Below are 14,468 nucleotides of genomic sequence, written 5' to 3' on the forward strand. Positions count from 1 at the left end.
GGAAGGCTGGGGAGGCGACACGTGGCAGAGTACCGTTGGAGCTGGCGTCGCGCTGACGTCAGCGTGCGCTGGTTCAAATTTTTTCACCGCGCGCTAGCTGACGTCAGCGTGACACGAGGGCTGATGTCAGCACACGCGGGCTGGACCTCGGGCTCGTCTCGCCTTCGGGCTGGCCCGAGTTGGTGGGTCCCACACCACCCCCGGCCCTGGGCTGCGCGGTGGAATGACTTTTTTTTTTTTTTTTTCTCCCCTCGCCTCGGGCTGGGCTCCCCCGCTGGAGCCGCTCTTAGAAGGACTTGTTTTATTTTTTAAAAACTATAGTATAAATGGGTTTATTTTTGCCATGATTGATGCTAAAGAAATTTTCCTCGATATGCCTTTTGGGTTATAAGTGCTTCCACTATATTATTAATTTTTTCCCCCTCTTTTGGGTTAGTGAATAAAGTAACTTGGTGTGAGAAATGTTCATACATGAGTACACCATCACCTATCTTTTTGCTAATTCTTGAATGCAATCATTCACCAAAAACATTTCCCCTGAAGGTTTCTCATTTTTACTAAAGGAGTTGTCCCCCTGAAGGTTTCTATAAGCTCAATGTTGATGGAGCTATTAACAACACAACAGGCTTGCATAGTATATGTGCAGTTGTTCGAAATGATTATGGAGTTTTTATGGGTGCCCTAGCCATGCAAAGCCCTCACGAGATTTCCATTTTAGCTATAGAATTGCAAGCGATTTATAGAGGAGTTTTATTTGCTGCAGGTGCTGGTTTTTCCCTCTCCTCATAGAAACTTACTCTTCTGAGGCTATTATGATAATTAATTCAGGGGAGATTATTTGGGCTACTGTCGGCAAGATTATGGATGATGTGAGAGACTTGCTCATGCAATTTTCTTTAAAGGAATCAATTTCGACCTAGGGAGTGTAACAAAGTGGCTCATGCTATTTCCCGTTTTGCTTTACACGAACAAGGTCCTTATTATTGGTTAGAAGAAGGCCTTGTGTGGCTAATGAATTGTATTATTGATGACCTTATTGTAACCAACGCATCCGGTTAATGAAATTTACTTGTTTTGATAAATAAAAAAGAAGAAGTGGGCCAAAACCAATAGTTAATGTAGCTAATTAACCGGTTAGCGCTTGAGCCATTGAATAAAACGAGAAACCTCTAATTATTTTTTAAAATTTTTTGAAGGGCCTCCTAGAGTGTGAAATCCCAGTTCAGCCACTGGATATCATTGATATATAATACGATAAAAAAACATAATGATACCGGATATATTCAATCTAAAACATCCTTAATCCTTTATTTATTAACGTTCTTTGTTATGAATTAATTACTTTATACTCAAGTAACTTAAGTAATTAACTTGCCATGCAATGTGTAAAGTGTGAACTATTATACTAAATAATTATAAGTAAAAGATTATGGTGTGTTTATTATTCTTTTATTAACTACTATGTATTTTTTAAGTCATAGTGCTTGTGAGCTTGTAATATAGTCACCTTAAATTACTCAAACTCATTATGCAATGAATTTCATTCAGTTTTTTTCTTGTCAAAATAACAAATATAATTGACTAAATGAACATCTTCTAAAGTTTCATTAATAACTTCCTATATTTCTATCCAATTTTAACCAACATTGATAACTTGTAAATATCCGTCGATATTTTTGGACCATCGATACTTACCACCTTGTTACCATCCGCTGACAATATCTCACGACAAGGCCAAGTTTCGTTATTTGAAAATTCGAGGCCCAAACAATGTGAGATTTGATGATTGAGTTAGTTTAGGAGGAAACAAATTAACCATTCAACCATCAAGCCTCCTTTATATGTATCCTAACAAGGTACAAACTAGAAACTGAACCCGCTTCTCTCTCTCCCTCTCTATTTACCTCTCATCCTTTGTAGGTGTACGGTCGGGTTGGTTTTGGCAAAAACCACGTTTTACGTAAACAACTGTTGAATATGTCCACAGACCATCTGAAAACCCCATGCATGCATGCATCCATCTCTGGCTCCATTGCCAACAACATTTGCAAGAAGGCCATCTCTCTCCTGCAAGGACGATAACCTTGTTTCTTTGCATTGCTAACAAAAAATCACCATCCTCTCTCATATACAAAACGATATTACTCTTGATCCAGATATATAATGAAAAAACTGAAGGGTGGTGATCAAATGAATCGTATGTTAATGTTATTGATCAAGGTTTCATATATTTGATGCTTTTGGGAGTTGGTTTCCAATATGGCTGTATACAATAATGCAGGTGCCCCAGGAGGTTCGTTCATATGTTTCATCTCTTGCTTTTTATTCGTATCCATCGTGGCCGGAGGCGGGTGCCTTCTAATGTACATGATCCTGCCTGAACCACAAACCAGAGGTCGTTATTGGCTTCCCATTATTGGGGTTGCGCTGGTTTGCCTTCCATGGGTGTTCTGGTTCCTCACATTCGTATACAGACTCATTTCTCGGCGCTCTGGATCTAGGTTTGGCGTTGGCAATGCCGGAGGAGCTGGTGGTGCAAAAAATATTAATACAGCTGCAGCTGCAGGTGCGAATGTACGGGCCGGCACGGATACGGCTGCACCCGCTGATAAGTCTTCCGGGGGTGAAACCGGTGCGATGGTAGCTGGAGAGATAGAATTAGGAAGTTTCAAGGATGGAAAGCGAAGGGTTTCATCGTTAAGCCGCACTTCGTCAAGCATTAATGGATCTAATCATTCTAATCATTCTCATGAGAGTGAAATGCCTCTGGCCACATCAATGGCATCTTGATATCTAATTAATTATTATAAGCAATGCACAAGAACTTCAAGAGCTTCATCTTTGAGCAACATTTATGTCCTTAACTAGGGCAAAAACAATGGTCACTTTATCAACCATAGAGAAGAACTTTATCAAACAAGGGTAAAAAAATGTTGTAGATTTCTCTTTCGGGTCTGAGATGGGATTTTTCCATCCCCAAGAATGACATCTTTTCTCATATTCATTCTCAAGTTTCAGCCGTTTGCGTTTTTTCTTGATCTCAATGTTCAGCTTTGCCAAAATATTTGTTCAATAATGTTACTCTTACCACATTTTCATAGTGTATTCTCATACCACTTTATGTGGCAGCTGAGACGGACAACCACATCAATATTTTAAATATTCAATTCCTTTTATCATTTATTGATTGGAAAAAAAAGAAAAGAAAAAGGAAATAGAAAACCTAACCAAAACCCAGCCAACATGGAACATGTAAAGAAAAAGCAACTAGCAAGTTTCATGCTGATTCAGAAAAAGAAAGAATATTCAAGAATAAAAGCAAACTAGCAAGTTCCAAACTTGCGGATAGAAAATAAAAATAAAATTATTAAAGAGTAACAGCGTCTGACCTATCTTTTCATACTTAAAGATTGTAACTGATTCAGAAAACAATTAAAATAATTGAAAAAAAAATCGATAATGACCATAAGTCATCAATGTAGGAGAATGAACATGAAAATAGAGCATACAAAAAAAAAAAAAAAAAAAAAAAAAAAGGAAAAAAAAGAAGAGGAATTGATGGAACAAAGAAAGAAAGTAAATTTGACTTTTCCTCTTCAAACTAGTTTTTTCTTACCTACAACCCATTCTATTATTTTTTCCTTGACTAAAGCCCATTTTTTCTTGACCAAAACCTGATGACTCTAACCTAGTTAACATTTTTCCCGTTTAGTACTCATATTATACACGTACGTATGCATTTTTTAATAATATTTTTATTTTTCATCCACATCTTAAAGACTCGATAAAATACACGTTTTAAAAAAAATAAACGTACAGTACATGTATGTATATGTTTTTCACATTTAATACACGTATTTTTTTATAAAATTTTGAATAATACATACAAAATTCACGTATTTTTCACATATTATTGAATAAAAATAATATATTAATATATTAAAAATTTTAAATAAAATATATTAAATTATTATATTGTGGCTGAACTTTTCAGTTGTATCTTGCTAAAATTTTGCCGAATAAAACATGTAAGTATTTTATTCGTACTTTTTCCATTCCGTATTTTACTCACTAGGAATCCAACAAAACAAATTACCTAATCAAGCTTATCATATTAAAGGTTATATTTTCAAATGCCTAAAATAACCTTAATTTCCTTTTATCGTGTTTTTTTGGTTTGAGTACTTTTTGATTGCCTCAATTTACTGTGTTGGTTTTTTTTTTTTTTTTTTTTCCAACAATTTTTTTTGCAATTCAATGCACATTAATGGCGTTCCAATTTTGCATAGATTTAGGGATTTGTTGGGCAAGCTTTTTCCTTTTTTTTTTTATTTAAAATTTTAGAAATATCAAATTTGGGTCTGCTTTTGCCTTTAAAAAAAATAATAATAATGACATGTGTTTTGGATATTCGTTGGTAGTGGTGGAATTTTTTCCAGTTTGCGTAGCGTTCTTTTAATATAAAATTTGACTTATCCCCTTAAAACTCATTTTTGGTAACAGAGGGGGCTAAAGCCCAAGAGAACAAGCCAGCCAACTAGAAGCAGAGAAGACGAGGCCTGGAGTCTCCCCTTGAATCAGCAGCCAGGATGTCAGTAATGCAAGCTGGCATCTCCTCAAAGATATGCAGACCTGGATTAAAATCAAAACTAATAGCAGCCAAAGCATCAGTTGCACAGTTTTGTTCACGAATGATGTGTCTAACTGAGCAATTCCAATTAGCACTCATTTTTACTTTGCAGCAATTGATGATACTGAACAGGGGGTGGGTAGAAATAGTGAGAGAATTAAGAAGAGCCACTGCAACCTTGGAATCACTTTCCACTTCCCCCAGAATCCTAAGCTAGGGAGAGCCCCCAAAAAATACCCCACAGTTAGCCTCGAGGACAGAGCCAGTACCCAACTTCACAGAATAGCCCTTAAGCCAAGCACCAGTTGCATCTCTTAACACACCTGCAGAGCCAATCTGATCAGTAGTATTATTCCGACTACCATCAGAATTAATCTTACAGCCTCCAGGACTGGGTCTATTCCAAGATAGCTGCGTCAAAGTTTGATTAGAAGTTCCAGTACATGGTTTGTTGGACGAGTACCACTCTACAGCATATTGGAAGATAATTTGCCTTGGTTCAGCAGGCATAGTAAAGTTTTGGTCAAACACACCTTTGCATCTCCATTTCCAAATAAACCAAAGAGATAAAGTAAAAATTAGGTGCAAAGGCAGAATATGATTTACCTTCCTTTTACTCTTTAAATTCAGCAGAATCCAATCATCAAAGTCAAAAGAGCCAAGGTCCCCAAAATCAACACCAATGTCATTCCAGGCAGCAATAGAATTAGGGCAGTCTTTGATCATGTGCTCAATTGTTTCCAAAGGAGCAGCACATCTAGGATAGTTAGGGATTTGAGTGAGGCCTCTTCTTTGTCTTTGCGTATTAGTAAGTAACTTCTTATGACAGAAAAGCCAGAGGAAGGTTTTAGTCTTGGGAGGGAGGTGCAGCTGCCAAATAAACTCCCATGTCCACTTAAATGTGGGTTCATCAAGAAAGAACGTGCTGTAAACAGATTTTACCGAAAAGTCACCATTAGGAGTGAGCCGCCAAATACTTTTGTCAATTCCACTGCCTGGGAAACCAGCATGGATGCTTATAATAATCTGGATAATACTATCAGGGAGACATTCCCTTAAGCAATTTAGATCCCAGTTTCCATTTTCTAAAAAGTCACTTACATTCAATTGGAGCATGCTGTTGGAGAGGGCCACAACTAAGCCAGTTATCTGTCCAAAACCTCACGTTATCCCCAGAACCCACTCTCCACTTGATGCCTTTAGAAAGAGTTGAGGTCCCATATAAGACTCCCCTCCAAGCACTTGAACAACAAGGGAACATAGAAGCCTTAGCAGTTAAGATGTCATTCTGTTTTAAATATTTTGCTTTAAAGACCTCAGCCCATAGCCCTTGCTCTTGTTGAAGGAGTCTTCAACCAGATTTAGCCAAAATAGCTTGGTTCATCCAAGCCATTTTCTTAATGCGCAAGCCACCAACAACCTTGGGTTTGCAGGAGGTTTCCCAGTTCACTAAATGAAATGTAGCTTTATCAGCAGTGTGCCCCCAAAGAAAGTTTCTATTCAACTGATCAAGCTTAAAACTCATTTTAATTGCTTGCAATCCATCATAATATGTTTTCTTGTATAAAGCCCATTTTATTCGATTCACCCAACAACTTCACTTGATGTTGACTTCAATTTGAGCTACGAACACCAAAATTTTAGGGTTATGTGACTTCAATGTTTTTCCTAAATGATTCTACGGCACTGCCTATTATAATATGGGAATCAATTTGGGGGTAATTTGGTGGAAACCTAAACCATCATTCTAATTTTCGTGGCCTATATACACTTGAGTTGTGTTTATACCGTATATTAACGACCAATGACCACCTGACACGTGGACGGAATTGACAACTTGACATCACAGGCCCTTCGGCATGTGCCCTACCGAACCCTATACATCTTGATGCTTTTGCTCTAGGACACGTGTCATGCTCACGACCAGCTCCTACAGTCCCACATCGGAAATATAAACATAATGCACGCCTCCCAAGGCATATATAAGGAGACCCCTATTCCCAAAAGAAGGGGACAGAAGAACCAACGGTACGCTACCGCTTGATCTGTAATCTGACATTTACTAAATCCGTACTTACTTAAGCATCGGAGAGCCTTCGGCCGGTACCGCACCGGTATCCCAAGGTCTTACCGAACGTTCCCTTTTTGCAGGAACTTGATCTTCCGAAGACTAACTCCCTTCCGAAGACACAATATCACTAAGTTGGGCGAACCACGTGTCAAACCACTTTTTCGCATCAACAGTTTGGCGCCGTCTGTGGGAAACGAAACAAAAACAATTAACCCACTATCCCCTAGACACATGGGGACCACTTCAGTACCCACTTTCCTATCGGAGGAAGGGGTGCCGTTCGGAAGGCAGGCTGGAGCTAGCCCAGCGCTACCCCCATGCACTCCCTTCGGGAACGCCCCCTCAACCCAAACAACCGCTGAAGCCGAGCTAATGGTCCAAATCGCGTCCCTGCGGAAGGACATGGCTAGGCTTCAGGAACACAACAACCTTATGTCGTCCAAAGTGGACGAAACCCAGCAGCTGCTGCACCAGCAGCCCACGCAGAACATCCAGCCAACTCACTCTTCCGAGAGCTTGCAAACCCCTCACAGGAGGAGGCACGGAAGGGCAGCAAGGGCAGCGCCCGCGCCCTCCAAACAGCTGGTGGTGCCGACACCCAGGGACCAACCGCACGTCCCGAAGAAAGTCTATACCGATTGCCGACACCGGCTTAATGATCGAGAGGCGGAGAGACAGAGGTCTCCAACCCGGATCAACGCTCGACTAAGGGAATCCCGAATGAACGCCCTAGGAAGCAAATCGCCTATTCGGAGGGTCAGGGGGCTGGACACCACGGAGGAGTCGGCATCTGAGTACATCCCTTCCAACACGCAAACTTCCACCTACCGTTCGGCACCAACTCAATATTCGGAGGATCACTCTGTGAGCCCGCGACGGCGCTCGAAAGACTATGGTTCCGAGGAAATTCCAAGCCGAGACCCTATTGTCCGACTCCTTTTTCAGAAGGTCCAGAAAATGGAAAACGACAAGGCTCGCTCCCAGGAACCTGAGTGGGGAAAGCTTCGGCCCGGGCCGTTCACGAGACGCATCCGTCGCTCTCGGCAGGATCGGGAAGTGCAGCCCTTGCGCATACCATTCTACACTGGTACCGAAGATCCCTTAACCCACCTTCATTCATTTCAGTCTGCCATCGGATGCAAGGGTCTGAGCGATGAGGGGCAGTGTCTGCTATTCCCGTCTTCACTTACCGAGGCAGCCCTGAATTGGTTCTACCGTCTGGAGCCGGAAACGGTCGATTCTTTTGACGAGCTGAAGCAAATTTTCCTCAATCACTTCATGATCCAAACGGACCGTCTTTACTCTGCCGATGATCTGTACACGATTCGGCAGAGAGAGGACGAGCCATTGAGAGAGTATGCGGCGCGCTTCAGTCACGAATACTCAAGGTGTCCGGAAACAGATGATAGGGCAGCCTACGGCGCCTTCAAGAGTGGCCTTCGGTCCTCGCATTTCCGATACCTAGTACACAGCAGCAACTGGCGCACGTATGATGAGCTGATGAAGCAGGCGGCGGTGCACGCCAAGGCCGAGTACTTCAACTCAAAACCAAGCGCTTCGGCACGCCGAGAGGATGCAGAGCCAAGCGCTTATCCGGCGAAGGCGCCATCCTACGAAAGGGCCGACTCATATTCGGCGGGCCATAAGCGGAAAGACAACCGTGCCGATCGAAGAGATCAGCCAAAGAAAGGGAAAGGTCGGTATGGTCGCAACGACAACCGAGGACCCCTGCCCAACCGTGACCACGGCAACGAGGTCTTCACCCTGCTGAATACCACGTATGAAACCGTTCTGATGAACGAACAGGAGGTCATACCCAAGCCGAATATTCGAAGACCCAATCGGCAAGACAACCGGGAGACCGGTAAATTCTGCCGATACCATCAGCACAACAGCCACAACACGGAAGATTGTATAAGTTTGAGAAAGATTGTGGAGCGGCTGATCCGAGAGGGGAAACTGGACCAGTATATCGCCCGGCAGCCACCGGCGCCGGTGCCGAACCCCACTCGGCAGATAAACATGATAAGCACTATCAGCGGTGGACCTACCGTTGCGGGGATGAGCCACCGTTCGATGAAACAGTATGTGCGTGCCGCACAGTTTCCTCAGGTGCTCGGAATAGAGGTGAATCGGTTCCAGGAAATACCAAAAGTTCATTGGGAGCCGATCACATTTTGCCAAGAGGAAGAAGAGGGAATCCTCTATCCCCACGACGACCCGATGATCATCCGAGCTGAAATTGCCGATTACGATGTAGGGCGAGTGCTGATCGATACCGGGAGCTCCGTGAGCGTAATCTTTGCTGAAGCTTTTAGAGAGATGGGAATAAATGACAACCAAGTCGACCGGCAGTTGACACCTCTGTTAAGCTTCTCTGGAGACCTGGTCCAACCGATCGGTAGTGTCAGACTGCCAATTACATTTGGCACGGCGCCGAGAAAAACGACGACGTACGATCAGTTCCTCATCGTCGACTGCCCGACGGCATACAACGTTATCGTTGGCCGAACGGCACTGACGAGGATCAAGGCGCATCTTTCGCCCCACATGCTGTTGATGAAGTTCCCAACCCCGAACGGCACGGGGGCAATCCGGGGAAATCAGTTGAGTGCGCGGACTTGCTACGCTACGGCGCTCAAGGCAACCTCGTTCAAACTCCCCAACGAGACCATGACAGTGCAGGGGTTGCCGAACGGTACTGGACCGGTTGACGACCCTAGAGATGAATCTCCCACCCCTCACACACAACCTGCCGAAGAATTGGAGACCATAACCTTGAGCGATGAGCAGCCCGATCGACAGGTTAGAATCGGCACTAGACTCACTGCGAACCTCCGAACGCAATTCATAGACTTCTTGCGGCACCATTCGGAAGTTTTCGCATGGTCTTACGAGGACATGCCCGGCATCGCCCCGGACGTGATTAGCCATAAACTCACCATCTCCTCCGCTTATAAGCCCGTAAGGCAGAAGCGCCGATCATACGATGCCGAACGGTACGAAGCGATGCGCACGGAGGTCGAAAAACTCCAAACCATCGGCTTCATCCGGGAGGCAACATATCCGGTATGGCTGGCAAATTCCGTCATGGTAAGAAAGTCCACAGGCGGGTGGCGAATGTGCCAAGACTATACCGATCTCAACAAAGCCTGCCCGAAGGACAGCTTTCCGTTGCCCCGGATAGACCAGCTCGTGGATGCCACTGCCGGCCACGAACTGCTGAGCTTTATGGATGCCTACTCCGGCTATAACCAGATATTCATGCACCCTCCCGACAGCGAACATACCGCATTCATAACGGACAAAGGGTTGTACTGCTATAATGTCATGCCGTTCGGTTTGAAGAACGCGGGGGCAACATATCAAAGGCTCGTCAACAAAATCTTCGCCGGTTACATCGGCAACATCATGGAGGTTTATGTTGACGACATGTTGGTAAAAAGCAGGACTGCCGAAGAACACCTGCAGAATTTATCAATCATGTTCGGCATACTGAAAGACTATCGGATGAGACTGAACCCGAAGAAATGCGCCTTCGGTGTATCTTCCGGGAAATTCCTCGGCTTCATGATCAGTCAGAGGGGGATCGAAGCGAATCCCGAGAAAATAAAAGCAATCATCGATATGGAGAGGCCGAAGACGACGAAGGACATCCAGAGCCTTACCGGACGCGTGGCCGCCCTGACCCGCTTCATATCGAAGGCTACCGATAAATGTGTACCGTTCTTCAAAGCCTTGAAAGGGGGCAAACGGGATATCACGTGGACTGCCGAATGCGATAAGGCATTTCAAGACCTAAAGAACTACATGAGCAAAGCCCCCCTTTTGTCAAAATCGCTGCCTGGGGAAATTCTCTACCTATACCTTTCGGTATCCGGAACTGCCGTCAGCTCGGTACTAATTCGGAAACCAGAGAAGGCAGAGTTACCAATCTTCTATGTCAGCAAGGCACTCCAGAGTGCGGAACTTCGGTATCCCCCATTAGAGCAGCTGGCTCTAGCCCTTGTTGTCTCGGCACGAAGACTTCGGCCATACTTCCAGGCACACGGGATCAAAGTCCTGACCAACCAACCCCTCCGGCAAGTGCTCCAGAAACCAGAAATTTCTGGCCGACTGATCAAGTGGGCGATCGAACTCGGGGAATTCGACATACAGTTCGTTCCAAGGCCCGCCGAAAAGGGCCAGGCTGTTGCCGATTTTATCTCCGAGCTTACCCCAGCAACAGTACGGCCGACATCTGAGGCGATTACCGAGACCATCTTGCCGGATCAACCAGGCGCCGAACGCCTTGACACATCAACTCCCGTCTGGGGTTTGCACGTCGATGGCTCGGCAAACCAGCAAGGATGCGGAGCGGGCTTGGTGCTGACAACACCGGACGGACTCAAGATCGAGTACGCCCTCCGATTCGACTTCCGGACATCCAACAATGAAGCGGAATATGAAGCCCTCTTGGCCGGCCTTCGGTTAGCCAAGAGCATGAATGCAAAGCAAATCCGAATTCACAGCGACTCCCAGCTCATTGTGAACCAGGTAACGGCAGACTTCGCCGCCAAGGATGCCTCCATGTACGCCTACCTTTCAACCGCCCATCAGCTACTCCGAAGTTTCCAAGCATACGAGATCAAACAGATCCCCAGAGGCGAAAACAGCCATGCCGATGCTTTGGCAAGACTCGCTTCGGCGATAAACGACAAAGTCGGAAGAAAGGTACCAGTGGAGATTCTTGCCCAACCAAGCGCTGTAGCCTCCGAGGTATGTGCCGTACGGTATGAGGATACATGGATGTCTGATATATACTTGTACCTGACGAACGGCACCCTACCTGAGGACAAAGCCCAGGCCCGGAAGCTAAGATACCGATCGGCAAGATACACAGTCATCAACGATGTGCTCTACAAACGTGGCTACACCACCCCGTATCTCAAATGTCTTACGGCAGAGCAGGGGGACTACGTCCTTCGGGAAATTCATAACGGTGTATGTGGCGACCATTCCGGGTCCCGATCCCTCGCCTACAAAGTCTTTCGGCAGGGATACTTTTGGCCAACCATGCATCAGGACGCCAATACACTGGTGAAGAAGTGTGACAAATGCCAGCGCTTCGGTAACGTCCCACATATCCCTGCTGAACCTCTCACACCGATTGTAAGTCCTTGGCCTTTCGCACAATGGGGACTGGACCTGATTGGCCCAATGCCGCAAGGCAAAGGGCAGGTAAAATATGCAGTGGTTGCCGTTGACTACTTCACCAAATGGGTAGAAGCCGAACCTCTTGCAACCATAACGGCAGCAAAGATTGAAGATTTCGTCTGGACTCACATTTGTTGCCGATTCGGTATCCCATATGCTATCATTACCGATAACGGCAGGCAATTCGATTCGGAACTCTTCAGACAATTTTGCAACCGTTTGAAAATCAACTTGTTTTTTGCATCACCAGCCCATCCCCAGTCGAACGGTCAGGTCGAAGCAATAAACAAAATAGTGAAGAAACTGCTGAAACGGCAGCTGGACAAGGCAAAGGGAGCCTGGCCGGAAAAGCTTCCCGAAGTACTGTGGGCCATTCGAACGTCTTACCGAACGTCCACCGGAGAAACCCTTTTTTCTCTGGCTTTTGGATCGGAAGCGGTAGTACCCGTGGAAATCGGCGAACCTTCCTACCGAACGGAAACCTTCACACCGAAGCAGAACGAAGAGGCCATGTCTCTAAGCCTTGACCTACTCGAGGAGCACCGAGCACAGGCCAACCTTCGGAATGAAGCCTACAAACAGCGTGTGTCTCGGTATTACGACTCTAGGGTCAGACCCCGCTCTTTCCGAATCGGGGGCTGGGTCATGCGCAAGGTATCGCTTGCGACGAAGGATACCACGGAAGGAACCCTCGGACCTTCCTGGGAAGGACCTTATGAAGTCATCGGTATCCTTCGCTCGGGAACCTACGATTGAGAGGCTCCAACGGCAAGGCCCTCGGCCATCCTTGGAACGTAGAACATCTCAAATACTACTACAAGTGACCTAGCCTACGGCAGGTTGGAACTGTAATTACTCAATGTATTTGTTCTACTGGAATTAATAGAAAGCCCTCGGCACTATTACTTTAGCCTCCCTTTAATTATCATTTTTGCCCACGGCAACTAAATGTTAAACATCCTACGGCATTCTATACTAGCCTACGGCAATGAATGACCGTTCAAATTTTTACCCTACAGATCCCTTCGGTAATAAGCCTACGGTAAACTTGACAACAGCGTCCTTATTAGCCTACGGTAATAAGTGACTTTTGATCAGTAATTAGCCTACGACAATTAGCAGTTATAGCTTGTGAAACTCGATGATTGGCGGTCTATCGGCGATTAGCCCACGGCAATTAGCAATTATAACGCACTCACACGGGTTAAAATTTGAGAATTGGACATTTGAAAATTGAATAAAAATTAAGATTCAAATTAAAGGATGCCCTCGGCACCAATGTGTTCAAAGTAAATATTAGAAATTTAAATACAAATACAAAGATAAAAACGCCCTCAGGCAGCGGCTTCGTCACCGGCAGTAGCCTCGGCAGCCCCAGAGCCCTCGGCGCCTTCCTCCCCTTCGTAGTCTTCAATCATCTCTTCGGTAATTCCCTCCGGAAGGGGAGGAGGATCGGCAGCAAAGTTGAGGTTCAGCTTCTGGCCGGGGTTGTACCGTTTGAATCGATACAACATGTCCGCCATCTCAGAGCCAACTTCCCCGTCCAACAGGGCAGTGAACTCCTCGGAGGAACGGTATCCCCGGATCGCCGCTTGGACGGCAGCTTCGACCTCCGCTGCCCTGGTCTGCTCGGACTCCTGCAGGGCATCCTGAACCGCCTCCGAAACGGCCTCGGCATCCTGCGCTGCCGCCCGCGCTGCCTCCAGAGCCGCCCGCATCTCGCCCACCATCGCCTCCGAAGCGAGAGCCCGCCGTTCGGCAGCCTCTTTCTCCCTTAGCAGCTGGGCGTGATCCTGGATGGCCTTGCCAGCCTCGGCAACCTTGGCCCTGCCGTCATCATAGGCCCTTTTTGCCCGTTCGGCAGCGGAGATGGCCCGCTTGACGCACAACCACATCTCCATGGACGCCTGCACACGAGGAAGATGGTCAGAAAGAGGCCCCACTTGGCACCAAAAAAAATATAACGAATGCACAACACCGAAAGATAAAATCTTACCGCTGCCTGCAGTCGGAACGCACGTCCCGCCTGCTCCCGAAGTATCTTCTTCGGCAGCTCGTCAACCTCCGGCAGCTCCATCTGCGACCCGAGGATCATGTGGTTGACGAATTGGACCGTCTTCGCCGGGCAGGCGATGGTGACGGCCTCGGTAGGTCCGTCGTCGTCCTCCGCCGCGAAAACGGCCCTTGAAGCCTCCGACGGACGGCTCCGTTTGGAAGCTGGCGAAGCCTCCAAGTCCACCGTCACCGGCCGTTTGCCGGCTGCTCTTGAGGCAACGGCCTCTGCGTCCGACCGCCCCGGCGCTGATACTTCGGCAGAGGGCCAGGCAACAGGCTCGGCCCCCAGCTGCCGCAGCCGTTCCGCCAGGGTTACGTCCTCGGGATCCGTGGACGGCCGAACGGAAGGCGTCTCGGGCTGTTTCCTTTGTTTCTTGCCCTGCAGACCCATCATGAGCCGCCTCTTGGACGACTCACTCATTTTCTTGGCTTCGGCAGCCTTCTTGCGTCAGTCACTGATCAAAAATACTCAGTCAGTCGGCATGCGAAACAAATCAAGCAAAGGAAATATAAGAA

At 46.3% G+C, this 14,468-nt stretch overlaps 2 protein-coding genes across 2 annotated transcripts; both read left to right on the forward strand.

Moving 5' to 3' along the window:
* Positions 1-1,912: 1,912 nt before the first annotated feature.
* On the forward strand, positions 1,913-3,017 carry LOC117625795. Its single transcript, XM_034357355.1, has 2 exons — positions 1,913-2,197; positions 2,282-3,017. Exons 1-2 carry the CDS (start codon positions 2,164-2,166, stop codon positions 2,788-2,790), a joined length of 543 nt encoding a protein of 180 aa, XP_034213246.1. The 5' UTR covers positions 1,913-2,163; the 3' UTR covers positions 2,791-3,017.
* Positions 3,018-8,723: 5,706 nt separating this feature from the next.
* Positions 8,724-12,653, forward strand: LOC117625615. The gene is made up of 3 exons (XM_034357148.1): positions 8,724-10,012; positions 10,151-11,921; positions 12,216-12,653. Exons 1-3 carry the CDS (start codon positions 8,724-8,726, stop codon positions 12,651-12,653), a joined length of 3,498 nt encoding a protein of 1,165 aa, XP_034213039.1.
* Positions 12,654-14,468: the final 1,815 nt, after the last annotated feature.

The sequence above is a fragment of the Prunus dulcis genome, chromosome 4 (genome assembly GCF_902201215.1).
Source record: "Prunus dulcis chromosome 4, ALMONDv2, whole genome shotgun sequence".
Lineage (NCBI taxonomy): Eukaryota > Viridiplantae > Streptophyta > Magnoliopsida > Rosales > Rosaceae > Prunus > Prunus dulcis.